At 42.2% G+C, this 25,922-nt stretch overlaps 4 protein-coding genes and 1 long non-coding RNA gene across 9 annotated transcripts; 3 read left to right on the top strand and 2 right to left on the bottom strand.

The window, feature by feature from the left end:
- The first annotated feature begins 1,234 nt into the window (after positions 1 to 1,234).
- On the top strand, positions 1,235 to 1,839 carry LOC143001310 (uncharacterized). The gene is made up of 3 exons (XR_012963695.1): positions 1,235 to 1,370; positions 1,446 to 1,538; positions 1,630 to 1,839. It is a non-coding gene; the product is annotated as an uncharacterized LOC143001310 (long non-coding RNA).
- On the bottom strand, positions 1,723 to 11,274 carry LOC143001308 (coiled-coil domain-containing protein 158-like). 4 transcript variants are annotated; one of them, XM_076150837.1, is made up of 24 exons: positions 11,019 to 11,274; positions 10,811 to 10,871; positions 10,563 to 10,705; positions 10,240 to 10,388; positions 10,005 to 10,105; positions 9,079 to 9,409; positions 8,942 to 8,997; positions 8,532 to 8,642; positions 8,289 to 8,370; positions 7,977 to 8,096; positions 7,681 to 7,878; positions 7,119 to 7,334; positions 6,673 to 6,909; positions 6,391 to 6,559; positions 5,868 to 6,011; positions 5,266 to 5,378; positions 4,614 to 4,772; positions 4,340 to 4,432; positions 4,000 to 4,113; positions 3,425 to 3,588; positions 2,984 to 3,043; positions 2,751 to 2,818; positions 2,477 to 2,632; positions 1,723 to 2,091 (listed from the first exon to the last, which is right to left on the bottom strand). In XM_076150837.1, the coding sequence occupies exons 1-23, from the start codon at positions 11,152 to 11,154 to the stop codon at positions 2,511 to 2,513; spliced, it is 3,147 nt and encodes a 1,048-aa protein (XP_076006952.1). In that variant the 5' UTR covers positions 11,155 to 11,274; the 3' UTR covers positions 1,723 to 2,091; positions 2,477 to 2,510. The 4 variants fall into 4 exon arrangements, with proteins under 4 accessions (XP_076006952.1, XP_076006950.1, XP_076006951.1 ...); XM_076150835.1 differs by having other exon boundaries at positions 3,425 to 3,592; positions 4,001 to 4,113; XM_076150836.1 differs by having other exon boundaries at positions 2,984 to 3,040; positions 3,425 to 3,592; positions 4,001 to 4,113.
- Positions 11,275 to 11,315: 41 nt separating this feature from the next.
- LOC143001309 (cyclin-G2-like) lies at positions 11,316 to 15,503 on the top strand. Of its 2 annotated transcripts, none has more exons than XM_076150841.1 (8): positions 11,316 to 11,666; positions 12,214 to 12,337; positions 12,452 to 12,589; positions 12,753 to 13,003; positions 13,131 to 13,209; positions 13,302 to 13,400; positions 13,937 to 14,139; positions 14,652 to 15,503. In XM_076150841.1, the coding sequence occupies exons 2-8, from the start codon at positions 12,215 to 12,217 to the stop codon at positions 14,758 to 14,760; spliced, it is 1,002 nt and encodes a 333-aa protein (XP_076006956.1). In that variant the 5' UTR covers positions 11,316 to 11,666; position 12,214; the 3' UTR covers positions 14,761 to 15,503. The 2 variants fall into 2 exon arrangements, with proteins under 2 accessions (XP_076006956.1, XP_076006955.1); XM_076150840.1 differs by having other exon boundaries at positions 14,649 to 15,503.
- A 587-nt stretch (positions 15,504 to 16,090) lies between these two features.
- Positions 16,091 to 18,858, top strand: LOC143001417 (alpha-N-acetylneuraminate alpha-2,8-sialyltransferase ST8SIA3-like). Its single transcript, XM_076151024.1, has 4 exons — positions 16,091 to 16,248; positions 16,473 to 16,595; positions 17,324 to 17,881; positions 18,576 to 18,858. The coding sequence occupies exons 1-4, from the start codon at positions 16,091 to 16,093 to the stop codon at positions 18,856 to 18,858; spliced, it is 1,122 nt and encodes a 373-aa protein (XP_076007139.1).
- A 2,800-nt stretch (positions 18,859 to 21,658) lies between these two features.
- LOC143001396 (ras-related protein Rab-27B-like) lies at positions 21,659 to 24,425 on the bottom strand. The gene is made up of 5 exons (XM_076150995.1): positions 24,273 to 24,425; positions 24,056 to 24,141; positions 23,200 to 23,303; positions 22,831 to 22,954; positions 21,659 to 22,555 (listed from the first exon to the last, which is right to left on the bottom strand). The coding sequence occupies exons 1-5, from the start codon at positions 24,423 to 24,425 to the stop codon at positions 22,369 to 22,371; spliced, it is 654 nt and encodes a 217-aa protein (XP_076007110.1). The 3' UTR covers positions 21,659 to 22,368.
- Between the last annotated feature and the right edge of the window lie 1,497 nt (positions 24,426 to 25,922).

Raw genomic sequence — 25,922 nt, 5'->3', positions numbered from 1 at the left:
CTTGTAAACTGCAGCATGATAAATAAAGAAATATTGTCAAATATTTGTACAGAAAGGTCGATATAAAGCAACAACTTCTGAAAGACCCTTTTATGTGGTCTTGCTATTTAATCTGCTGTGGCATCTCAAGGCTGTACAGATTTCTACATTTTGTCCTGAGGTTTTGCTGTCCTTGCATTATGGGATTACTACAACTACTCTTTATGCACCTCCCAGGTATAAGGAGAGGCTGAAGAACAAGTATCTGAAAGACCCAACACAAAAGCTCTCTCTGGACGGCAGACGCTGGCGTTTACTAAACACAGAGCTTGATGACTTCGGAGGCTGTGGTCCAATCTTACCAGAGGGCCAGTCAGGCGTGTCACCAGTTATTTTCCACGGCACACCGAGTCACACGTCCAGTCGAGTGCATAAAAAGCATTTGTCAAAAGAGCACGCTTGCTTCTCAAAGCAGATGATCCGAAAGCAGATCCGCAGAGAGTATGTAGCTGCTGTGGAAGAACAACTCATGCAGCACCCTCTCACCCAGTACCAGTACTATAAAGAGAACATGGACACAGAGGTGAGTAGACCTGACAGCTGAAAGAACTCTCGGGCCTTGATTCTTAATACTGGTCCTTGTGTACTACAGCACACCTCTACCCACTCTGCTCACAACCTAATGGGCTACATTGGGCTACAAATATGAACTAATCAGGTGTAGAGCAGAGAGACTAGGCATGGGAAATATGCAATATGCCGGAAGTATAGACATATCAACACTTACATGATCTCATTTATCCCCCCCAGTTATTTGATAAGGTGGTATCTGTTTTGGACCCAGATACATACGTAAATGGTGCCTCGGAAATTCCTACGCTTGCAGCAGAGGATGCGGAGGAGGAGGAGGACACAGAGAACTGTACAAAGCCAAATAAAGAGGAAGTGGACAGAACAAAACAGAGGTCTGCCAATGAAGAGCAAATTCACTGGTAATCTGATAAGTGGAATTCATAGCATTTGAATTACTTAAAGCCATTATTCAATTTAATGCTGTTTTTATGTTTTTTTGTTGAATATTTTTATTAAGAAAGCAGCTGTGTAATGTTCATGTTAACTAAGACAATGGGATGACAAATAGAGCAACAGCAGCTAGCCACACCCATAACCAAAGGTTATGTTGAAATGACCCAATAATTCAAGTCCTCTGATTGTTTGACAGCAACACTGACATTCCAAAACCACATCCCAAAAACCCTTGTTTGCTGCAAATGAATGGGAACACGAATGAAGAAGACCGGAGGGCTAACGCCAATCAACTCAACTCCATGATCCTGGATGAAGACGTTAGAGAAATTGTTGAACGTTTCAGAAAATGTTTTGCCTCACTGGTACGAGCAATGATAGTGCAATGACTTTTAAAGGAAGTTGAGGTCGGTCGTGTTAAGATGTTCTGATTTCTGCAGGGAGACGAAAACAACATGATCGACTCTGACGCACTGGGCCATTTTGACAGCGGCCTTCAATTGGAGAAGGATGCCGACTTTGAACCAAATAAGGTACTAAGAGAGCAATTCAGTCAATGATTACATAAAATCACAAAATGTAAAGCCACTGCATATTACTAATATATAAATTGTGATCAATCAGATGGATCGAGGAACCGTTGAGCACAAATATGGAGCGAGGTACCTGCATCCTAACATATGGAAGAGGAAAACTGGCAGAGATGATACAAGAAAGTCTGATTTTCAAAGCTAAGCAAGTGAGAAGGTGATGACTTCCATGTGGCCAAAAACATGCAACATGTACAAAAGCTCAAGTGGTAAATAAGTGTATCCTGTTTTGTCTCTACATTATCAGAGCGATCTCTTCCCTGACAAGGAACAAAATGTGCTGAGTGGAGAGAAGCGAGGGACGCCTGTGCCACAATGTGAGCACACAGCGGCTATTTGGCATTAAATGACACCTCAAAACATTTTATTTTTCTGTTACTTTAATTAAAATAATAAATTACGTAAATAAAGTAATTAGGCAAAATAATGGCATTTCATAAAATTTTCATTTGACATTCAAATTCATCGGTGGAGCCTTCATGAAAAATTGATCTTCCTGCAAGAGAAATGAAAAGTAAATGATTAATTTAGTGGGTTTGAAGAGATCATGATACATCAAGAAAGTTTTTGTTTGTGTTTTGTGGAGATTCTCCAGCTTTTCTTTTAAATTTTGTAGTTTGACTTCGCCAACTGAACCTCTGGACTTACAGCTGGTTAGAAAACGTCAAAGAAATGATTCAATGCATAAACAAAATGTATACATTCTAATCTGTTTGTTTAAGAAAGATGTCAAACATTTTTGATTGAGTCTTTTTTTGTAAGTTCTTCTGTAGCACTTCATTACTAAGCACATTGCTAAAATACAATCCAAACAACTCAGACTTATAAACAGTGCCTTGTGATAAATGGCATATACGGTATATTATAGAAACAACACACACATAGGTACATTGGTACGTGAGGAGTCAGCCAGTTTCACGGGTGACTGTTGGGGTCAGAGGTCAGGAGAAAGTGCACGGGTGACTTTTGGCCGGGTGAGACGGGCTTCAGGGAGGAAGCGTACTTTCCTGCAGTAAGTTGACTAAACACATGGTGACCTAGGAATGTAAGAATCAATAATAAATGGTAATGGTAAAAGTTCACACTTGACTTATTCTCGATCACAAATGAACGATACATTCTTGAACATTTATTGGTTAAATAATCAAACCTCACCCTCATGGAAATGGTTGTTGACTGTTTTTTTTCCATTGGTCTCAGCCGTCCTCAGAAGCTGTGGCTCACTGCACAAAGCATATGTACAAACACATGAAACAATAAACAGTACTTTGTGACGGTCAGCGTGGTGAATATTTACACTGTGTGCAAATAGCTTCACCTTGTAGCCATCAAGCCATGCTTAAAGCCTTAAAACAAATAGAAGACACTGAGTTGTTTGTTCCTCCTACCTGCTTGAGGCCTTTGTTTCCAATTTGGAGCCACCTATAACTTCTTTGGCTGCATCACTGCTGTAACACACGCAGGGGAAATGTTCAAATATACTGTGAGATATTACACAAGAACATTCACATTCCATGAGTCCATGACAGGAGACTGAAAGGTTTTCAGATTATGTTATGTCAACATCTAAAACGAACAGAAGGTCTATGTTGACTAATGCTTGTTCACTTCTGTTTTCCGACTACATTATGGCATAAGTGGCGAAACACAAAAGAAGCCAAAGAAACCACTTCTGTATAGGGACTCCACCTCCAATGACTTATTCACTCTCGGAAGGGTCATGACCTATTCTGCTCAGCCAGTAGCATCACATGAGTTCCATGTGTGACCTAAGCTTGCATAAGAACTAAGTTAATCCCTCAAATGTGTGGGAATGGAGCCAGACGTACAGTGTGGTCCTCTGCACCCTCTCTGGAGCAGACCTCCTCCTGTGGAGACTGCTGATAGTGGTGGAATTCCCGTTATGTGGTCTGTAGTTCTCTGAGATCACTCCTTTCAGCTCCTTGACTAGAGATCTCAGCTCACGGGTGGGGCTGTGCTGCTGCTTGTGCGTCTTCATTAACAAGAGAGAGTCGGTCAAGGCATTTCACGGGCGATACCAATATGACAGTTATTGGTTCTGAACAGAGCCAATGGAGACGGATCAAATCATTTCACGCAGAACAATCCGTGACAATTACTAACATGATCTTATTTATTCTTTAATCAGGTAGATCACTTGAAACCATATTAGCACCATCTCAAAATAAGAACTTCCCCTGCTGTTAAAAAACAACTATTTTACCACTGCGCTGAAATAATTTACGACCAGCTTTCGCTCACTGCCACAGGAATGTAACGCAGCGTGTGTTTTTGATTTTAAGGTCTAGCAGATATGCTGAGCCAAGCAAACACTGAAACAGACCAGCATTTGATAGGCCCGGCCGCTGGAAGTAAACAAGACAATGAGCGTTCCTCATTGTACCTTCATGGAGGTGTCAGAGGCGAGTGTGGAGGAGGCTGTAGCAAAAGGTGCCGAGCTGACTGGGGCAGATGGAGTTGCAGTCACAGCCGTGCGTACATTCTGACCTTGGAGCTCCTGCAGAAGTGATCAAATTGGTTGAATCTGTACTGTATACAAAATTTGTTTACAACAAAATCTAACTGGAATACTAACGAACATGATGGATGAAGAGAAAACAGCTGACAAATTTAGCATAAGCCATTCAAATGAACTATGGATATATTCAATATAGACATACAGTAGGTTGTGTGAGCCTCTTAAGCTACAACATACAATCCTGTGCAATTTGTATGAACTCTACCTTCATGTCCAGGGCATGTTGGAGTTTCAGACGGCAAAACTCCTGCTTCTGCAGCTGGATGAAATCATTACAGCCGGCAAAGCTCCCTGACATCTTGAGAGAAGATGTACAGAATTTGGAACACAATCACACAAAGTGGAAAGCATACACAGATCGAGGATTGAACTGGTATGACCATCAACATTTCCCAAATAGTTTTGAAAATGGAATGAAACTTGTATTTTAAACACATTAATTAATTATCCTATATCTGTATGACGTAGATGTGTGCCACCTTCTGAAGGGCTTCCTCCAGTTCACAGATCCTCTGCCTGAACTGTTTGCCCTTGACATGAAGAGCTTCCAGCTCCATTGTGAGCTGTTTCTTCTGTTCCCTGGCAAAGGCAAGCTCCTGTACCCGCCGCTGGTTCTCCAGGTCCTGGTAGTGCTTCTCCTGGAGGGATGTATGACACATTGAGGAAACTGTGGAAACTACTGCAGGAAATTATTGTACAATGGGGCGGTGCAATGTTGCCTAGATAGAAGTAAATGCTGTGTTCAAATCAACAAATTAATCAAAAGAGGAAGGGAGACAAAATAAGATGTTGCTAAGGAAGTACACTCCTCAACTATTTTCTATTAAATTCAATCAATCACTGCTTCACCTTTGTCATTTTGGAGCCATTTGTTGTTCTGGTGTACCAACATTATCAGTGCAATGGAAAGATTTGAAAACATTTACAGTATCTAATTATGATATGGAAGAACAAGGGCATGAGAAGGGAAATTACTAATATATGAAAATAGAATATGAAACAAAATTACATTGTAATTCCAAGATGAATGATGAATTACAAGAAAGCATTATTCTACCAATTAGTATACTACAAATAAATGAAGACACCACCAAATACTAGTGATGACCGTGAAGATGCGCGGCTCTTCACCTGGGAAATCTTCTCCACAGTTTCCTCTAACTGCAGGATTCTGCCCTTCAGGGAGTCGATCTGTGCTCTCTTGGCAGTGATCTGCTTCTGCATGCCAGTGGCTACTTGAAAGCCTTCAGAGGAGACACACCCAGGAGAGAGGGGGAAAAGACAACATGACAGAGAGAGAACAGAGAGGAAGAGGAAGAGAGATGAGAAAGGGCAGGGAGGTGAGAATGTGAGAACAGGCATCTTGTGTTTCAGATAACTTTACTGAATATATCTCAAGAATGGAAATTGCAGAGCTTTCATCCTGAAGGCTTTGTGTCAAGGACAGGTGTTTATCATTAGTCAGCGCAGATACAATCTCTGAAATGGAGAAACAGGATATAAAAAAACAATAATGTCATTAAACTTTCTAGACAAATGTTTATTCCTAGTACCACAGATGTTATCCGTTTTCTCAAATTTAATAACGTTTCCAAGTTATTCACCGTTATCTGTGAAGCAATCTGTGTATAAACACCATATTAGAAGAACCATTAAACATAAATACACTGGCCGTGGAGGAAAACGTTTTTTTAATTAAAAGGGTTGAGTGTTAATGGTGGCACGCATCTGACCGTGTCCATCGACTCCTTCCAGGTTGTTCCTGGCCTGCTCCAGCTCTGCGTAGGTGTTCTTCAGCTGACTCTGTAGCTTCAGCGCCACACCCTGATGCTCCTCACTCTGACAGCTGTGCAGCCTTTGCAACTCCTTGTGCTCCTCTGAAAACACAGCCACACAAAATAAGAGAAACACACATAAAATGAGCACTTACACAAAAATGCGCAACATAAGGGCTTGGTTAACAATGTCAACAAACCAAACATGGTTCTTTGTTTTCTTATCACAGTCGGGGCAAGAAGATCATTTTATTTGGCAAAAACATGAGAAAGTAGGACTCTTTCTAGGAACGGCAGTGTAGGGAGCTTTAATACATGCTGAATGAATGAAATTGTACTCAATGGTGAAAATCTAAATGTGGTATTGCATGAACAATATGACTGGTTTAGCATCGTTTATCCATGACCAACTATAGAAACTCTACAGAAGTAGTGTTGTGGATACTGTGAGGCGATATATACCAAGGAAAGTTTAACTCACTGGTGAGTGTGAGCAACTGCATGCGCTGCACCTCTAGTTGGGTTGTGAGTTGCTGTTTCTCCAGAGTTTCCTCGTGGACACGGTGCCTCTGCTCGGCCGCAGAGGCCTGGTGTTGATGCCGCTGCTGCTCCATTGCTGCTAGGCCTGATTTCTGCTCGTCTAACTGTGCCTGATTAGCCAACAAAACAACAGAGAGAGAACAGCAAGTACAACAGCAGATGAGGTGTGAGAGTCAATTGTTTACTATGTCATCATTTAAGTTTCACATCTTCCTCTCCTAACCCTGAGCTGCTGAATCTCTAGCTTGTGCTGGTTCATCTGGTTGCTGAGGTGGTTGTTCTCCTTCTTGAGTCTGTCGATGGTACAGCCATGCTGCACTGCAATTTGGCTGCTGTTCTCCATTTGCAGCTTCAAAATGTGTATTGTCTTCTCTTTGTCATCCAGCTTCAGCCTCAGTGTCTCTCCTTCTGCATGCAGGATCTGATAACGGCTCTGGATCTCTTCTAACCTGGTAAGGCCCTGGACAAGGTTAATAAACAAAAAATCAACGATCAAACCGGGAGCTGGGTCATATTTTACCAGCAATTGTGACTTAGATGTTGTTATAATCCACTTGTGCTCTGTATATTCCATAAGAGTTACCTTCATGGGAATAATTACACATTTACTTTTAATCATTTACAGATACGTTTATTCAAAGCAACACTCACACACACTTGCTTCATTACCTGCTGTGTTTCTTGCTGCCTATACTGAAGTTGCTCCTCCCTCTCCTCTAGGACTTGCTGGGTCTTCCTCCCCTCCAGGGCCCTCTGATCCAGTAGTGCCTGGATGCAGGTGTTCTCCTTCTCAGCTCTGTTAAGTTGTTCCCTGGCAGATCCCAGCTGCCCTCTCAGGGCCCTTATGTCCGTCTGGAGCCCACACTGCTGCTGCTCACCGCACCTCTGGGAGACAAAGCAGCACAGTGGGATAATTGTATTTAATTTGGCAGAAAGAGAAACTGGTTCAACAATTACTTTGCATATAGTTTATTTGTATACTAGTATATTTGCTTTAGAGAAAAGACCTACTAGGCAATCCCTTCTGTTTCCACACATTAACATGGAAAATAAGTGCAAGCAGCCAAATGAGAGATTTTCCTCAAGAGAGGAAAGATGTGTAGGTCCGAATTTTACAAAGGCTCCCATGTGTAGTGTCACAAAGCATAAAGAATAATTATTAGTAAATATGTGGTGGAAGCCATTTAGACAGGAAGTACAGAGTCAGTGCCAGCATACACTCTGCTCTTACCAGAGCCTCCATCTGAACCTGGCAATCCTCTTTGACTGCTCCCACCAGCGTCCTAAGCTGTTTGACCAGCAGGCCGCGCTCCTCCAGCTCTTTATGTAGCTCTTCCACTCTGATGCTGAGTACCACGGCTTTGTCCTGCAGGTTCTTCTTCTGCAGTTTCTCATTGGCCAGGCTTTCCTGAGCTTGACACACTTCCAACTTAAACGCAGATATATATGAGAATAATGCCATGTGAGATAATGCAATCACATACAAGTGTAAGACTTTTGAGTATCGTGTCTGTATAGTCCGAGCACCTTTAGCTGGCCGAGCTGGGAATGCAGTGCCTCTGTGTGTTGTGAGGACCGTTCTCTCCCTCTGTAGGCCTCCTCCATCTCAGACTGAGCCTTGGTGAGTTGCTGCTCCAGAGAACAGGCCTAAAAGCACACCAAGCAAAATAAATAAATATATATGTATGTTCTGTATGTGAGAATTTATATAGAAACATATTGGTGGTGGCCAAAAAAGTTAAAATGGTGGTTTGATGTTAACATTCACCAGTTTCAATGGCTAGCTAATGAGAGCGTTATCTTCTCCCCCATTATATTACTGCACATATATTTCCATACCTTATCTCTGTGGTGGGAGACGGCTGACTTAAGTTCACTGACTTGGAGCTGGTGGAACGATGTCTGTTTCTCTGCATGTTTTCTGACCAAAATAAAACAAAAATTAAGAAAGATTTCTGGTGATTATAATAAGACTGTCTATGATTGATAAACAAACTATTTGTGAAAGGTACATCTTGTGAAAAACAGCTCCCTCAATCCATATTTGCTACATCTAAGTGTGCAGAGTTTGTGAACACTTACTTCAACAGCTCCAACTTGACATATAAAGCAGCGTTGTTGCTCTTCCAAGAGCTCAGTTTGTCAGTCAATGTCGCCACCTCCTGGCCAAGACTTGAAATCAGGTGTTCCATTCTAGGACAGATGAATCAATGACAAGGTGTTTTCATTAGGGGACTGCTGCTAGTCAAGTATTTGCCAGTTGCTTTACTTACCTTACAGTAAATCTAATACTATGGATGATTGTAGTCAGCAACATTTAAATTAGGTTTCTTTTAAACGCTGACCTGGCAAACATTCTACATTTGTATAGATTCCATGTCTTTGCACCATTGTTTGCATTTACAATACTTTGTTGTACACATTGAATTTAGGCACTATTACCACTATTGTTTGTTAGAGTTTAAAATTGGCTTGTGAAACCATCAAATTACCTTTCCTTTTGCTTTGTTAGTCCATGATATTCCTCTTCACCCATGTGGTCCACTGGCTGAAAATTGGTGAAAAAGACACAATTTGAGGAGTTCCACAGTGACATTTCTTAACACAATATGACGCGTTATTAGCTTACCAAGAAATGTCTCTCATGAATTTGAAGTGTTTCATATTTGAGCTCCTCGAGCGCGTTAGCAGCCAAATCCCTCGAGCACATCTGTCTTGGGCTAGTGGTAATGTCAGGACTAGTGCGGGAATTGTGTCCATATTGTTTCTCATGAGACAACAGTGTGCCGTAGCCCTCTTTTATAGTCCTTTCCAATGTCTCTACCTTCCTGCTTAGGGCTATGGCTTCATCCTCTGTCTCCTGCAGCTTCTGGTCTCCAGACCTTTTGGTGACTTGAAGCTCTTCCAACATGCCTAGCATCTTCTCCATCTGATAAGCATGTTTCTTTGAATCCTTCAGTCTACAGAACATAAAACTATGAGTTGTTTTTAATCATTTTTACATGCAATTTGTGCATGTCAAGACAATAAACATGCAAATATAGAGCATTTTTGAGACTTTTTATGCACAGAGGTACAAACAATAATGACAATAAGTAATATGTAGTCGTACACATGAATGAATGTGTGCAAAAGGAAACAACAAAGTAGCAGAGTGACAGAGAACTCTGACATTTATGATGGTGTCAATGTGATCCTGTTTAGTTTAAATGACATCAGTGACATCGGTGCTGTTAGATTGATGATATCATTGCTGTATGGTTGCTAGATCACATCATCCATCATTCCAGATAGAGTTAGGTGATACAGAAATCGGGACGCATGTTTATACATAAACATGCAGCCACAAAACGGATCGCGCACACAACAAGCCTCAGCAAAGACAAAAGAAGAGAGAAAGATCAGTTCTTTTTGCATTGTGTGTAAAAGACGTGAGTCGTCCGGGGTCCTAAAGATAGCCATCACTGGACAGAGTTGAAAATGTATTCCCAATAAGGTAGACACTATATTAATGTAATCATATCAGTCATTACATTCAACTCTTAACAGATTCACCTGAGGTCCGAGAGGACGTCCCTCTCCATCTGCACGTCCTGTAGCTTCATCTGCAGCTTCATGATGGCCTCTTCCAGATCTTTCAGATGTTGATCACATGACTATGGTGGAGTAGATAAAACATAAATAGGTCAATCAATTGCATCCAGGAATTGACAGATTAGGTCCAGATGATATTTATGATCACATAATATCCAAAATTAACAACAGTCAGGTGGAATAAAACAGCATGAACCTGGTTGAGCTTCTTCTGCAAGTGAGACGCCTGTGAGAAGCTGCTGTCCACCGCATGGTCCAACACCTCGTTTCCAGGACATCTACTGTCCCTCTGGGTTCGAACCTCCTGCTCGGCTGGCTGAATGTTTACATCCTGGCATGAGCTCCCTACAAAAAAGCAGAAAGACATTAAAATATAATGAGATGTTGGATGGATCGTGCTTTACTGACACAGATTACTTGTTCCTTGTTGGCACTCATGGCCGCACATGTTGAATAATCTGGTTTTCATTCATAGATCCATGCAGTTGGTGACAGTGGAAGGAGTAAATCACTCATTACACATGGGGTTGTGGTAGCTTTGTACGGGTGAACTGTTGCGGGAGTCGTAGGTGTAGCCGACCCGCTTCAAAGCCATCGTGGTCGCCCTTTCCACCGCCTCTCGAAGCTTCTCGGTCTCCTCAGTGCGCTTAACTAGCTCTTTACTGTAAATTAACAGAAACAGACACTTCAGAGTTGTGTGTTACGTGTATAATTTGACATGCACATTTAGACGTGACACACAAGATGGGGTGTAGAATTGCACCGACCTCAACTCGTCCAGTGTCAGAGTATTGAACTTTAGATGAAGAAGGCAGGTGTCAGGGGTCCCTGGACCATGTAAAGGGTTAAACAACAATCACAATCCGTTAAATTGGTTTGTATATTAACCATCACCTTGATTTCGCGATTACTTAAGCCAAGGAAGTAGTTAAACTAGTCAACAATGACGTTTATTTAACAAACAAACTGTCTAACCTGCTGCTCCGGCTCCTGTAAGGGTTACATTCGTATTGTAAAGTGATTCAGCGTTCTCAAAATGTAACCTGCTATCGCCATTGCTGATGGAAATCCCATTAGTGTAAACAGCAGAGGGACGGAACACTGACGACATCGCGATTCACATTAGTCAACAAGCTAAGCTACAAATATATATTCGATGCTAACGTTAGCTGCTGTAGCTGTTAGCCGAGCATAAAAGTTTCGTCTCTATGGGAACAGCACGGCCACTTCCTGTGTCCTGTTTATAAATATATGAAAGGGATGGCGCTAGCATTTAAAAGTTATTTGGCCAATTTGCCTGGCTAGTGAATTGATATACTGGGTATAGTTGCCTAAACGACATTAACATTGATGACAAAAGTTGCATTGCCCATTTTTGGAACAGCTTCTATTTACGACGTTTGCAGGGGTGCATGCTGGTTATTGTAGTTTACCAGCAGCTGAGCGCTTCTTGTTTACTCGTAGGGTCAAGGCGGGACCCTCCCCTCCCTGCAGGCTGCAGCACAGAGACAAGCTGTCGGTGTATTTCGACAACCCGACTAACAATAATACGAATGGAAACATGAAGAACTGAGGATTTCAAGATAATCACATATCACTGTCGCCGCTATCTTCTGGGCCAAGGCAAGGCGACGGCTTCTATCCTAATTTCAAGCTAGTTTGTGTTCTTCCTACATTAGCTAAAAGCGACGTTGATCATTGGAGTATTTCGCGAGTTATTGTTGCTGTTATTAACCCACATTTCATATTTCGGGAGCTGGACACTGTTAATAATCGACACAAATGGCCCTTTATATAGAAAATGTCAACTGAACTGCTTTTGTTGAGTTTGATTACGTGACCTAGTTTCTCAGACACGGACAGTAAAGAGTTAACAACAGCTCAAATGAATGTTATCGTTCTACAACTTGAATCTGGCTAAATTCGTTCGCCTCAACAAAATAACCTTTTTTCCAAACGAATTGTTTATTTCACTTATAATACACTTAAGTGACAACATCGGAATAGCCGAGTAAGGAGAGGCTTTTTAGGGTAATGTTGTTCCCATGATATGTGACACCCAGTAGGTGTGGTTTAGGAGACAAAAGTCGCTTGCCCTATAAAACACAGAAGCACTGTTGTGTTTTCGCTTAGATCTTAAATATACTCCGTGAAATATGTGGTTTTCCAGAATGAGGGACCTCCAAAGTGTTGACAGCTTCATCCTGAAAGAGCTGAAGTCATGCTGTGCCAAAGAATACAACTTTCTTCCCCGGGAGACTGGCCTGAAGCTGATGGAGTCGGCTGCTACAGAGGTAATAACCCACTGACCTAATACGGTGTTGGCTGTCTAACATCGGATATGCTTTGGAGTGACATATGTCTAATAATAATAATAATAATAATAATGATAAATTGTTTTTTTTTAGAATCACAGTGGAGTATCGGCGAAATGCAGAGATGCCAGAGTGGGGGAGTTGTGGGGCCTGACCAGTTTCTTTGGCTACAGCACTCAGACTTTTGTTCAAGCTGTCAATTTGTTGGATAGATTCCTGACAGTCATGAAGGTATGCGTTAATGTATGGAAGCGAGTATTTCCAGTTGTGACTCCTCCGTGTTTGTTTACAAAGCATTAAGACCGCACCTTTCCTACAGAAGCATAGGGTGACCTTCTTCAACCTCAGCTCATCAGCTGTTGACTCACTGTTTCCCTCTGTGTGACGTTGATAGGTGCAGCCCAAACATTTGCCTTGCATTGGAGTCTGCTGTCTCCATATTGCGGCCAAAATGGTTGAAGAAGCGAGCAATATCTCACCCACCCATGAGCTCATACGCATCAGCCAAAGCAAATTCACCGTCTCTGACCTGTGTCGTATGGAGAAGATCATCTCAGAGAAGCTCAGCGTGGAGCCCAAAGCAGTGACAGCCTTAACCTTTCTTCACCTCTACCATTCAGCCTTCACATCCCTCTCCGCTGGAAGGTAAGGACTTATATTCATTGTAATTACAGATACTTAACTCCACTTTGCATGGCATTGGTTTAATAGATTATGCCTTGTGAGGAATCTATACTGTGGGGTCACATTAGGATTCCTTCTATATTTTAAGGGAGGAGATCCCCAGCATTGGGAGACTGGAAGCCCAGCTAAAAGCCTGTTTATGCCGGATTGTTTTCTCTAAAGCAAAAGTAAGAATTGCTCTTGGGGACAGTTTCTCAGCATAGCAGTGCTGACTTTGAGGCGTTTTTTAATAAAAAAATCTATTTTTTCTCCTCCACAGCCATCAGTGCTGGCACTGTCCCTCATTGCTCAGGAGTTTGAAGTCAGGCCTTGCATCAACATGTTGAAGATTGTACAGCAATTCCAAAGGCATCTGAAGGTAAAGCCGGAGCAATTCACCTTTTAGTGCACCATCATTTTCATATTATTGTAATATTGTTCATATTCTTGATACATGATACAGAATATCATATTTCTTATTTCACTATACTTTTCTGGGCTCACCTGTCCAATACTGAATCTAATCTGCTGTGTTGACTATTGTGGTGTCGGAAATGTTTTCAATCATGGCTAGTTTTGTTTCAGAGTGTATTTTGAAGCAGGCGTGTTTACACAACCAGAACCGGGCCGAATAGTTGGCTGCTGTTGAAATCCCCACTTGCTAGACATAATGTATATATGATCAGTATATATACCGTTGTGTACATCTTGCGCAGGAGTCATTACTTTTTCATATCCTAAAGTGTCAACTCAGCTATGATGAATTGTCTGACGTGGTGGTGTCACTGGCCGGCCGTTTGCAGATATGTGGAAACGGCACGTGTCACGCTGCAGACAGCATATTTAAAGGCTATTTCTGTCCCTCTCTCTCTCTTTTCAGCCACTCACACGTTTCCTCTTTGTTTTCTTTCACAGATCAGTGATAGCGAGTTGCTTCACTGGAAGGAACTTGTGGCCAAATGCATGACTGAGTACTGCTCGAGTGAATGTAACAAACCAGACAACAAGAAGCTCCTTTGGATCGTGTCCAGGCGAACAGCACAGAGCCTGCAGGCCAATCACTTCAGTGTCCCTGGCCTGCCAACTATTCCAGAGGGGAGCTGGGACGAGAGTGAGAGGTTAATAGTTCACTTTCATTTCTCTCCTGACATATTTTGTCTGGCTGAAAACACCTTTATACAAAATAATAGAGAAAAGGTCATTGCTAATAGGAAATTCACCAACGTCTTCAGGTATATCGACTTGTGGTTTGGGATTTAATACATTGGGCACATGTTCCCAGTGACTTAAGAGCACATAACACTGTGAATTAAACTGGACCAGTAAGAAATGACCTCCTTGACCATTTATCCAATGGCTGATGAGGCAGAGGTACAATTTCAATAGCAGCCTCAACAGACCACAATGCAACTGTTTCTACTAAGTTACTAGACAATTCTGCGTCTGCCTCTACCCCTGAAAACCCTGCTTGATTCTTTGGTTCTTATCTCTCCACCTGCACCCGCTGACATGACGGCTGTGTTTAACGATTCAGATTGATTGTGCACATAAGTGGATTGAGGGTCTATGTGGGTGTGTTCCCTCTTTAAATTGTGACAGCAGTTAACATCGTTCTCCTCTGTTGTAGCAGCGACTCCTGCGAGGACATGAGCTCTGAGGAAGACAGCGTGTGCGGCTCACCGGGGAGCGACGGCGAAGGAGCGTATTTCCCATCCGCCTTCCTCGCCTGCAGGAAGTGACTCACACGTACGGTATCGTCTCATACGAGCCGATCTGTCACCGTCCCCTCAGATGTACCATTTAAAAGCGGGCGCCGTGTTTCTGAACAAACCTGTTGCTTTTCCAGTAACAAGTCTCGAGTCATCAAGTGCCTGTGTTCATGTAGATTACTGTTTGTTTCTTTGTTGTCAAAAAAGCGTATCGTAATAATGCAAAACTAAAACTCGCAATATCTTTGGCAGCTCAATGGCTATATACGTATATATATACAGTATATATGAATGTCTTTTTTTCCCAAGATGTTCTGTGTTTGTGTCCAAGCTTGACACATTCCTAGAGACATACTTAAGCACAAGTGACTTCTTCTCTTGTGGATGTGTGTCATGAGGTACACTAACTGAATACCAGCTAACACACTAGCACATACTGTTCTAAGGTTTTTATACTTAATGCCATACATACTTTGCAAATCAATATGTATGTAGTCTTGATGGTGGCATTAATGGCATTGTCATAGTAAGAAAATACACACAAAAAAACAAGACTGTATACGCATGAATACATTGAAATGTGTGATTGTGGTTGTATGTTTGTGTTTACCAAGATAAGCTGATTGTAAAAAGGAAAAAAAATGTACATAACTTGTAAAAAAAAGAGTAAATATGTTTTGTGAATGCTGCAGATTGTGTTTTGTAAATGCATAGAAATGGAACATCTGAATGGGCTTCAATGAAAAAAAATGAAAATAAAGCAATTTTTTGTATATTTTAGTTTGTTTATTCTTCTATTCCAGGGTGGTTTTGGCTGCATGCATTGAGAAAAAGACGCATAATAAGAGTGGAAAGCGACAATGCAATTATAATAATTTCTCTGAAGGATTTTTCTTGCACACATGTTGAATTTATAAAAAACTGAAATAGGGTTATGAAACAGTTCATTATATTATTTGAGATGCATTCATGCGTAGCTGCAGAGAAGCCAGTGCTCCTCCTGCTTGTGTGTGCGCGCGGGTGTGCGTGTGTGTGTGCGTGTATGTGTGTGCGCGCGTGTTGATGATGCATCTCTGATCCATCTCCTTGATTAAACTGGCTGCTGCCGAGAGGGTGGAATCGCATCGGGGGAGCAGGAATGAGCGCGGACGGAGATGCGGCATCATCATCATCGTCGTCGCCACCACCATGCAGCCGACCACCACCCACCCTCCATCTTACGCGGCATGAACACATCCATCGGCGATCCGTCCTCCTTACTTCCAACCAGGCAGCGTTTCCCGTCCCGGCGATGACAGCTTAGGCTCGGTCGACGCCTCGCTCCCGATCCCACACCGCGGGGAATGAAAACGCTCCCAAGATGGTTCGCATCGGCAAGGCCCCGGGACTGATCGTCCTGAGCGTCTCCGTCTTCATCCTGTCGCTCATCAGCTATGTGTCGCGCAGGAAAGACAGCTACTTCACGTCGTCCAAATATTTCATCGGAGGCCCGCGGATTTTGTTCCACGCCGGATTTCGGTGAGTAGATTCCCGTGTGATCCTCCCGTGGTCACGTTGGGATGATGCGCGCACACACAATACACCCGAACGCATCATGAATTCAATCAAAGAAACGAGTGAGCTGTCCGAGGTGCTGAGATTGCCTTTGAAGCCATCACCACCACCATCATCATCATCATCATCATCATACCACCACACCATCAACATCAACAACAACAACAAATCTACTCTGTTGCTCTCAGGTCTCAGTTTGCAATGAATTTCATGGACCCCTCCTTAATCCCCTTAACCAGTGCCCTGAATGAAGAGTTCCAAGGCAAACCGACCAAATGGAAATTCAACAGGACGGCTTTTAATCGGCAGAGGTGAGATGCAGAATGCTGAAACACGGGCTCTGTTTCACTGTTTTCATCCCTGGAGGAGATGCAGTAATGCATGCAAAGGTGCAGGCCTGTAGCTGCAGTGTGGGGCGGGTCCTTGAGATGTTGCCCCTGATACTCTCCCACTTGTGTGTGTTTGATTTGTGAGACTGTACACCCAGGTCCCTCCCCCACCCAGCTTTGCCTTGTGATTCAGTGTTGTGATTTCATAAATATCAAACCCCATCAGTGATTGATTGTGTTCCTCGTGTTGTGTTTTAAATGCTTCCTTTTAACCCTGCAAGCCCAATAATCAAGTAACTGAAATCCCCCCCATAAATCCAGTAATTTAAGCCTTTGGAAAACCACAGAGACGGAAAGCTAAGCGGCTGCTTTCAGCTGTGGGTGTGTGTGGTTGTGTGGTACTCTGCTCAAGGCGTATAGTGTTGTACGGCTGCACTGCTTTCTCTATTGGGGCAGCTGTTAATGGAGAACGTCGTCTCTTTGTCTTCATAATCATGGATGTTGTTTGATTGCTGAGTGCTGATGCAGAGATGTGATGATTCTCAACAGCTTTGTTGATTCTGAAGGGGTGTTTATTGGTGTTGTTATGCATTTTAGATGAGTTGTTTTCCTAAAGAATAATAAAGACTACAACACAGACCATGAAACATAGAGCCACAAATACAAAGGGACATCTGTGATTGTTGAGTTTAACCGTTTTTCTCTTCCAGGAAAGATATATTCCACTACATTGACATTGCCAACAACTTCTCCCTCACAAAGAACAGTGTGCACTTGGGCCAGCTGATGCACTTTGACTACTCCAGCCACAAGTATGTCTTCTCCATCAGCAACAACTTCAAGTCGCTGCTCCCAGAAACGTCTCCTATTCACAACAAGCATTACAACGTGTGTGCTGTGGTGGGCAACAGTGGCATCCTGACAGGCAGCCAGTGTGGACCCGAAATTGACGAGGCCGATTTTGTGTTCCGCTGTAACTTTGCCCCCACAGATGCATACGCCAAGGATGTAGGCAGGAAGACCAATTTGACAACCTTTAATCCTAGTATCCTGGATAAGTACTACAACAACCTGCTGACTATCCAAGACAGGAATAACTTCTATCTCAACCTGAAGAAGCTGGAGGGAGCCATCCTGTGGATCCCAGCCTTCTTCCATCATACCTCAGCTACAGTAACTCGGACCTTGGTGGACTTCTTCGTGGAGCACAAGGGCCATTTGAAAGTCGACCTGGCCTGGCCGGGGAACATCATGCATGACGTAAACAGGTAAGAAGTATTTGCTTATTAGAAATGTCCTGCTCTTGTCCCTGGTTGTTATCTGCATGTCTTCCTTGTCGTTGTTCCCTGGTTTCCTGGTTTGTTCCTTGTTCCTCCATGATTCTCCAGTCTGGTATATCCACTTTTGCCTTTGTGTTCTGTGTTTTCTCTACTCATCCTCATTTGTCTTTTGTGTTTTTACTAGTTTTGCATAGTTCCAGATTCCTCTAAGTTTTTTTTTAGTTTGTTGCTTTTTTCGCTTAGTGTGAGTTGTCTTTAGTTTCCCCTTATTCCCTATACAACCTGACTGGATAAGTCACTAGCTCAAGTTCTTTGTGTCCTTAAGCATTTAGTCCACATGTGTATCATATTCAATATTTCCTTATACTCTTTCTCGTTTCTCATCCACTCTCTGTGCAAGAAAACAATCTCCAAAGTCCCATAACTCATTGTCGTGTCAAATGCTTTCTTCAATAAAATATTAAACAAACAATTATTTAACAAACCCAGTTTCTTCTGTTTTGGTGTGGAATTCTCAAAGGTTTGTAAAGGACCATAACATTGTTATAGTTAGTTACAATTTCGTTAAGTATGGTATTTCCTTTAATGGATACCATGTATTTTGATCAAATTAGAGATGTCTAATCCTTTTCTATTGTTAGAATGTTGTTCATGACTGACCGACTGATCATTTGGCCCACAGATACTGGAAGTCTAGAAAACTATCTACCACGCGGCTCAGCACGGGAATCCTCGTGTACACGCTGGCCTCGGCTTTGTGCGACGAGATCCACCTCTACGGCTTCTGGCCCTTTGGATGGGACCCGAACACAGGGAAGGAGCTGCCTTACCACTATTATGACAAGAAAGGGACCAAATTCACCACCAAGTGGCAGGAGACCCACCAGCTGCCCACTGAGTTCATGCTGCTCTATAAGCTGCACAGGGAAGGTGTGACCAAACTCAGCCTGTCACACTGTGCTTAGACATTCTATAGGCATCACGTGTCTAAGTGTTGGATGTGACTCCTGAGACTGAAACCCAGATCCATCAATTCAGCTCAAACCTCTGTTGTGTTGCAGACCCACAATTAAAGGGGGTTCTACCAATTTTACAACTTCAGTTTATTGTTCATGGTGAGCAGGTCAAGTTTATTTGTTTGCCCAAAATCACGTACAATGTCTCAAAGGGCTTTTACAGACCCACACATCAAATAGTCAAAGGAAAAACTCCATAGAAGTCCATGGAAACACATGGAAGCAACCTCAGGAGAGGCAATTTTCAGCAACAATAAACAATTGTATAAAGGCTTTTGTAGCTGTGCAAATTCAGGGAAACTGTCCTCTATGACGTCACGAGGGTTAGGGCCTGAGTATGCTTCATCCAAAGTGCCTGTCAGATCTTGGGATAGCATGAGAAAATCCCATCAAACCCTCTTCATGCAGCAATTGGCAAGATGTGATGAGGTGTGAAAGTAGGTCGGATCACCTTTTTCCTTTGTGTCACCGTTTGCGCTCATCACCCCGTGCTGTGCCGTGAATACCTCTCCAAGAGAAAGGTGAAAGTATGCACCGGTATCCCCGTTTAAATTAGTAATTGTGTAGAGATTTCTAACACAAACACACACACACACACCTGCACCTTTGAGTGAGGCAGGTACAAACACAGAACATCAAGACAACCTAGTTTGTATGAAACATTCTAAGACTTTGGTGTTGTGTTGCAAAAAACAGAACTCAACTGAGAACGCAACTGAAGCCCTCAAACTCCTCACACTTTTCAAACAAGTAATTTGGTTTTCACTCTATAACGCTCCTCATGGCCAATAAACTGGATTTCATATGTTAAATTGGTCCCCCTTTAAGACATTCTTTTGACACCATCATTCTAGAGACACACATCAAAAATATGGCCTCCAGCTTCTATAGCATAGTCATTTTATATTGTTATGTTCAGTAATAGGAGTTGTGCTGCTCATTTCCTTCCTATCATCGTTTGCATGGCTGATGGTTAAACAGCTCGTACAGACGCAAACTGTACCGGAGTGCACAGAGAATTCAACTACTGGAATGGTCAAATCTTCCAATTCCTCTGACATGGTACTGATTTGAGAATGACCTTATTGTCATGTGTTCAACCAAGTTATACTGATTCTGTACTCTGAAATCACTGCCTAATCTCAGGGAAGGAGTTAGACCAGTGTTTTGTAATCAGATCAATACCCGAAGGAGGTAGAATTCCTGTTTTCAGCCCCTTTGCTCCCTGAGACAATCTTCACTGCTCTGGAAGACTGTTTACAAGCCTGTAACCTATGGACCTGTATGTCTTTTATTCTCTTTAGACAGTGGGACATATTTGGAATAATAATCAACATTCCAACAAAAAGCCATAGACTCATGTTATTTCATGGACGGGGTGTTATTTTGTCATGATACAACCGGATTTCAGAAAACAGTATCAGCCTACATTAGGTTCTGAGACATTTAAATTATCTTCCAAAACACTCAATCCAACACTGTCATCTTACATTGTTTCCAATTATTTTCCATATTCCAACAACTGATCTAGAAGTTTTATCACTATTCAATTACAAAGACATTATTTATTGTAGAGCTTCTGCTAACTTATTTATTACACAAGTATAGCAATTCTAATATTTATGAACTAAACGAGAGAACTTAACTGTTTACACTGTAATTCATTTTGCATTAAAAGCGTCAGCCATTTAAATGACACTGCATGTGAGAAACACGAATATGACTTTTAGGCTTGGTTTATACAATCCTTTGAAGGTTGTTTTGAAGGTAAAATTTGGTATTGTTTGTATTCTAGAATATTACCTGTGACTTTGTATGAGACATGCTTAAAGGCAAAAAGAGAAATCCTGTTGCTATATGCCACATGGGACCAAACTCTGTTGCTCGTTTCTTTCAGACTACATAAAAATGAACAAACTTTATTTGTGGTTCTTTATGTCACCTTGGCTTCTTGAAAATAGCCCACCGGCCAAACTGGGACTCATTCATGGGGTTGGTAACTGAGGATGACTGGGTGCAGTGATAGCGAACCACATGACTTCCTCGTGACCCTGCAACATGTGCTCCGGCTGAAATCCAGGATTTAACAAAGGCACGGATGCAGTCATTCGGATTGACCAAGTCTGCAGTATTTTTTGTGCTTGTTCAGTTTTAGCTTGGTAAACATTGGAATTGTTCATTCGCACACAGACCCTTTATAATTTAGTTGCCATGAGCAATTTTAATGTTGAAATAATGCATGTTTTCCATGTCACAGCCAGCATACATGAATAGTTTAATTCTAAATGGTCCAAGGTCATAGATGCGTTTGAATTGTGTCTTTAGGCACAATAACAATGTTTTGTAGGCACACCAAAGATAACACAAAACCCAAGAAAAACTATGATTGGCAGCTTACAAAAGCTTATTTACTTAAAGGGAATTCAATTATTTTTTCTGAATTTGATCTATAATGTAAAATTGTGCCACCAGTGGGACTTGGCTACTCTGCAGTGTAAATCATCACAAACTTTGTTTTCTCTTTTCATCAAGTTGTCAGTGGAATTAATTTGTGACACCATGAATGTCCTTTGAATAATTTCACCCTTGGACAAAGTCCTTATTTGAATTTCAGACACAAACATTTCTCTTGATTTAAAAACCAATGTGTATCTATATCCGTAAGATAACGCTTAAAGAGTAAATGCAAACAAAGTAAGAGCAGCATTTTGTGCGTTACATCTTTAATAACAAAGTGGCATACATTAACTAAACATAAAAAATACTTTATTCAAAATGCAGGACTACATACAACATTAGTTCCTATTATCCTTTAAGATTCGGAAATTTTCCTCCAACTGCAATGCAGATTTGCTCCGTGTTCCATACTGAGGGTTGGCTGCCTATGTACACGTCATGTAAGGGTCATGCATTACATAAGGACCTATCTTGGTTGTTCTAACAAAAGGCTCATCTGTGTAAGACATGTAACCATTGCTTGAATGCCTGTTGATTATCCTCCATAAATATACATTACTGTATGTGTGTGCATATTCCTTCCATCAAAGCCTCAAAGAGTCTAAATAAAACCGTATTTTTCTCTGCCTTGACCAGCGTGGAAATGATCATTTACAAGTTACTAATTACATTTATTAAGCATACGGTGGCACATTGCTCTCTCCATTTCTCACCTAATTTGGACCGTTGCCATAACTGTACACACAGGGCATGAATAAATGATAAGTCAGTAAAGACAGGATTTCACACAGTTCCTGCAATATTGTTTTGTTAATCCAGATAACCAGTCTAGTATAATTGGCCATATTTCCAAAGCTCTACAAACTATGGGATGATATTTTTATTAGTTCCATCACATATTACCTTCTGTAGTTGACCGACCCTTCATCACATTACAGACACTCCAGCACACACAAGCCTCTCAATATTGTGACCTAGTGAAAATCTGAACAGAGGTGCTGGTCAGCAGCACCCCGTCCTCACAGTGACCTCCTCCACTTCACAATGGGCAGCGACGCTGTCACTGGATTCAGAGATGCAACCCCCACGTTTGCTCTGTACCATCCTCTTCATCACCAGGTCCAGCAAGGTGGATACTGCTATGTCCACCTCAGCACCCGTCACAGCACTCGTCTCAAAGTAGGGGATGCTAAAGAAAAGGGAGAGAGCCTAAATGATTAAGAAGGTGCAGTGTGGATGCTACACAACATCCACACAAAGAGCAAACCAGTTAAAGCCATCTAACCTGGAACGCTGAAAGGATTCTACAATTAACAATTAACCAGGAATGACATATGCAGGACATACAGTATAGGGTGGGAGTACATGCTGAAGGCATAATCTGCAATCTAAATACAAAGCATGGCTAGTATCACTGCCAAAAGTGGAGTGGAGTAGTAGTAGTTTTTTTTGTTTTTGTCTCACCCGTATCTTTCTGCAAGATCGCTGGCCTGTGTGGAGTGAACATCCCTCTGGTCTCTGATGTCAGCCTTGGTGCCCACCAGCACTATGTCTGGACATTCACAGTACGCATTGGCCTGTAGCTGACCTGAACCAAACCAGAGAAAGTCACTCACTCTAGCGTCATGCAAATGTTAATACACGTAAAAGCATTTCTGAAAGTTGAGATGCTCTGCTCTTCATGCTCAGGTTTCTATCCTGGCTGACGCAGGCAGGTGAATGTATTTTGAGCTCGATCCTTGAATGATGACGAGAGTGTGAGTTGATGATGCAGTCGGTATGAAGCCAAAGCATTGATCTAAAGCAGAGCAGGCTGCTAAAGGGGACACATACTCATCCAGTTCCTGACGTTGAGGAAACTTTGTTGTTTGGTCAAGTCAAACATCAGCAGAAAGCCCATGGCGTCTCTGAAGAAAGCTGTCGTCAGACTGCGAAACCTAAAAACGAGCAGTTTTGATTATGGAACTATATGACCAAACATCATTTTTTGAAGCTTCTATCTGGTGTTTGCTCACACAGCTGAGGTCCCATGAAAGATAGAGGGAGGTAGAATACGTAGGGAGGGGCGCGAAAACGCAAAAAGTTTGAGAACCACTAGTCTATACTATTTCCATTTGAACTTGAAACTTACCAGTTTGGGAGGCACGCAAGGGTATGCGAGTTGGGCAAGATGGGAAATTAACAAACATGCAGCGATTCTATACTGTACTTCTTGTCTGCTCACCGTGCTTCTGTCCGTGATGATTGCAGCCACCTGACTCACTCAAGACTTTCCCTCGGACTTTCTCCTCTTCCCAAGCAGGAAAAGGGCTTTTAACTTTGAACTTTTGTGGTGGATCTTTCAGACAGCCGAGAAAATGACTGATGAAACAGAAATAAAATCTGTCCAGTTTTGTGGGCAGAGATGAAAGGAGACGGCTAGAAAAGGGAAGTAAACCTTTCAATGCCAAGCTCAGAATAGATCAATGAGTTCATGTATTCTCAATCCTGGTTGTATAGTCTTTATTCTCCATCTCTCCTGCTATACACACACTTAACTGGATAAGGTGTGTTTATCCAATCAAGATTTGGGAGGCACCAACGCCATCAAGTGGACATGTGATTTAACATAATATAATTAACAAGAGGAACCAAAAAATTACTCAAAGTGACATTTGAGGTAAATCTACATATAAATATTAATAGTCACCTTTCCTGTCCTGCTGTGTCCCAAAGCTGAAGGTGGACTCTGAAATTCCTCTCAGTGGTCCCATCACCACCTTTTCCAGTGTAAACCTGAACCAAACCACAAACTGAAACTTCAGATGATGATGGAAATTACATGTAAAGACATAAAAAACATTTTGAAGGCCTTGAACCCCTAATATAATGAAAACCCCTAAATTCTCTGTGGATTCTTCTCTTACCACTCTCTTTTCCTTGAAGTCGATGCCCACTGTGGTGGTGAACCTTTGGCTGAAGTTGCTGTCAGTGTACCTGTAGAGGAAGGAGGTCTTTCCCACCCCAGAGTCACCCAGTGCCAGCATCTTGATCAGATAGTCATACTCCGAGTCAGCCATTGCGCATCTGAGGCCTTAAACCTGCCACAGAATTGAACCCACAGTCCCAATACTGACTTTGAGGATCATGTACCAAAGTTGGGAGTCGTAAGTGGAGCTGCTCATAAATGCTTTTTGGTTTTTGCAGTGCCTGATTAGCACTTTACCCCACAACAGGTTCTGACAGGGTGAGTAGACTAGAAAAGAAGGTGAAATATTTCCACTTAAAGTTTCAGCCTGAGGGTGCAGGACTATCACACAGGCTATCACCCACCCCCCTTTCATTAGGTGCTGATCAGAGGGACTAGCACATGACTTGAGCTGGCTTTTCCACATGAGCAATCAAATGCCTCTGTGGAGACTTCTGACTGTTTTGGAGAGACAGAACTCTTATCAACAGAGGGACCATGAGCAGACAACTTAACACTGCATGGCTCAGGAATAACATTCTCACCGTCGTGCAACTCAGTGACATGGGACACTACCATGAAAACTTCAGACATTTCCCATGTGCATGAATAAAGGTGTTCCATGCAATCAGAAGCGTGAGGAGAGACGGAGGGTAAGGGGAGGCATTGGCATGACAAAGCTCAGGGTGTACAGCAGAGACTGAAGATATTTTCTAAAATACCCAAGTCAACAACACAAATTAGAACAGTTTGAATAACTGTCAATTGAATTATCCTGCAGCACAGTCAGGTGTTTTTACAGGCAAAAGTAGCTCCAAATTTGAGTGTATGACAAGTATGAAAATGAAATCATGAGCAGCATTGTTACAACCCCCCTAAACTGATTAAATAATGATAGTAATAAATACATTTGCTCACCAGTCTGTGTAGACCAACTGCCAACTTCCATCCAAAAGGAGCTCAACAGGTCCTGGATACAAAAATGATCACTATCATGGTGTGATGGTTGGTACTATTCCCTCAACCTCTCCCCGTCTTCCATGTGATCCAGGGAGGAGTTCCAGAGCAACAACCACCAAGTGGGGCTGTATTCACAGATCTTGTGTTTTCAAGTATTTTCTTATGAGCAAAAATGCTCTTTGAAAAGTGGACTTTGTCCCTGTGGACCAATAATATGTGCGTCTTTGGATTTCTGTGGAAATCGTCCAACCAAGGAAGGAAGGAGCTCCTGTTCTAGAGGCTCAGCAGTATAATCCCAAACCATGTGAGAACAGTGAATTTACATGTAAAAACTAAAATCAGGTCATCACAAGTCTTTGATGGGATTAAACGTCTGCCAATGTTACTGTATGTTAACGGGAAACAGCATCATGAAGTCATCTTTACCGCATAATATGCAAAGATCAACAAAACCTCATGCTGCTCCTGAAGCCCACTCAGCCCCCCCCCCCCCCCCCTCACACACACACACACACACACACACACACACACACATACGGTCGGTTTGCTCATAACGTGGATATGTTGATTGCACGTTTAGTCTCATTTCAATTCCTTTAAAAGTTGGCACGGCACATTTTTCTACAAACCAGGAATATAAAACATGTCC

Source organism: Genypterus blacodes, unplaced genomic scaffold (genome assembly GCF_046128005.1).
Source record: "Genypterus blacodes isolate CSIRO-AG114 ecotype Tasmania unplaced genomic scaffold, CSIRO-AGI_Gbla_v1 ptg000053l_1, whole genome shotgun sequence".
Lineage (NCBI taxonomy): Eukaryota > Metazoa > Chordata > Actinopteri > Ophidiiformes > Ophidiidae > Genypterus > Genypterus blacodes.
This window is presented reverse-complemented; position numbering and strand designations above follow the sequence as displayed.

Coding starts and splice junctions, on each gene's coding strand:
- LOC143001308 (XM_076150835.1), bottom strand. CDS start 11,154: ATGTCGTCAGTGTTCCGTCCCTCTGCTGTTTACACTAATGGGATTTCC. Junction 10,872..11,018: donor TACAGGAGCCGGAGCAGCAG/GTTAGACAGTTT, acceptor TACATGGTCCAG/GGACCCCTGACACCTGCCTT. Junction 5,379..5,867: donor GGAAGGAGTCGATGGACACG/GTCAGATGCGTG, acceptor TCTCCTCTGAAG/GCTTTCAAGTAGCCACTGGC.
- LOC143001309 (XM_076150840.1), top strand. CDS start 12,215: ATGAGGGACCTCCAAAGTGTTGACAGCTTCATCCTGAAAGAGCTGAAG. Junction 12,338..12,451: donor TGGAGTCGGCTGCTACAGAG/GTAATAACCCAC, acceptor GTTTTTTTTTAG/AATCACAGTGGAGTATCGGC. Junction 13,004..13,130: donor ACATCCCTCTCCGCTGGAAG/GTAAGGACTTAT, acceptor CTATATTTTAAG/GGAGGAGATCCCCAGCATTG.
- LOC143001417 (XM_076151024.1), top strand. CDS start 16,091: ATGGTTCGCATCGGCAAGGCCCCGGGACTGATCGTCCTGAGCGTCTCC. Junction 16,249..16,472: donor TTGTTCCACGCCGGATTTCG/GTGAGTAGATTC, acceptor TGTTGCTCTCAG/GTCTCAGTTTGCAATGAATT. Junction 16,596..17,323: donor ACGGCTTTTAATCGGCAGAG/GTGAGATGCAGA, acceptor TTTCTCTTCCAG/GAAAGATATATTCCACTACA.
- LOC143001396 (XM_076150995.1), bottom strand. CDS start 24,425: ATGGCTGACTCGGAGTATGACTATCTGATCAAGATGCTGGCACTGGGT. Junction 24,142..24,272: donor ACTTCAAGGAAAAGAGAGTG/GTAAGAGAAGAA, acceptor GGTTTGGTTCAG/GTTTACACTGGAAAAGGTGG. Junction 22,955..23,199: donor CAACGTCAGGAACTGGATGA/GTATGTGTCCCC, acceptor GGTTTGGTTCAG/GTCAGCTACAGGCCAATGCG.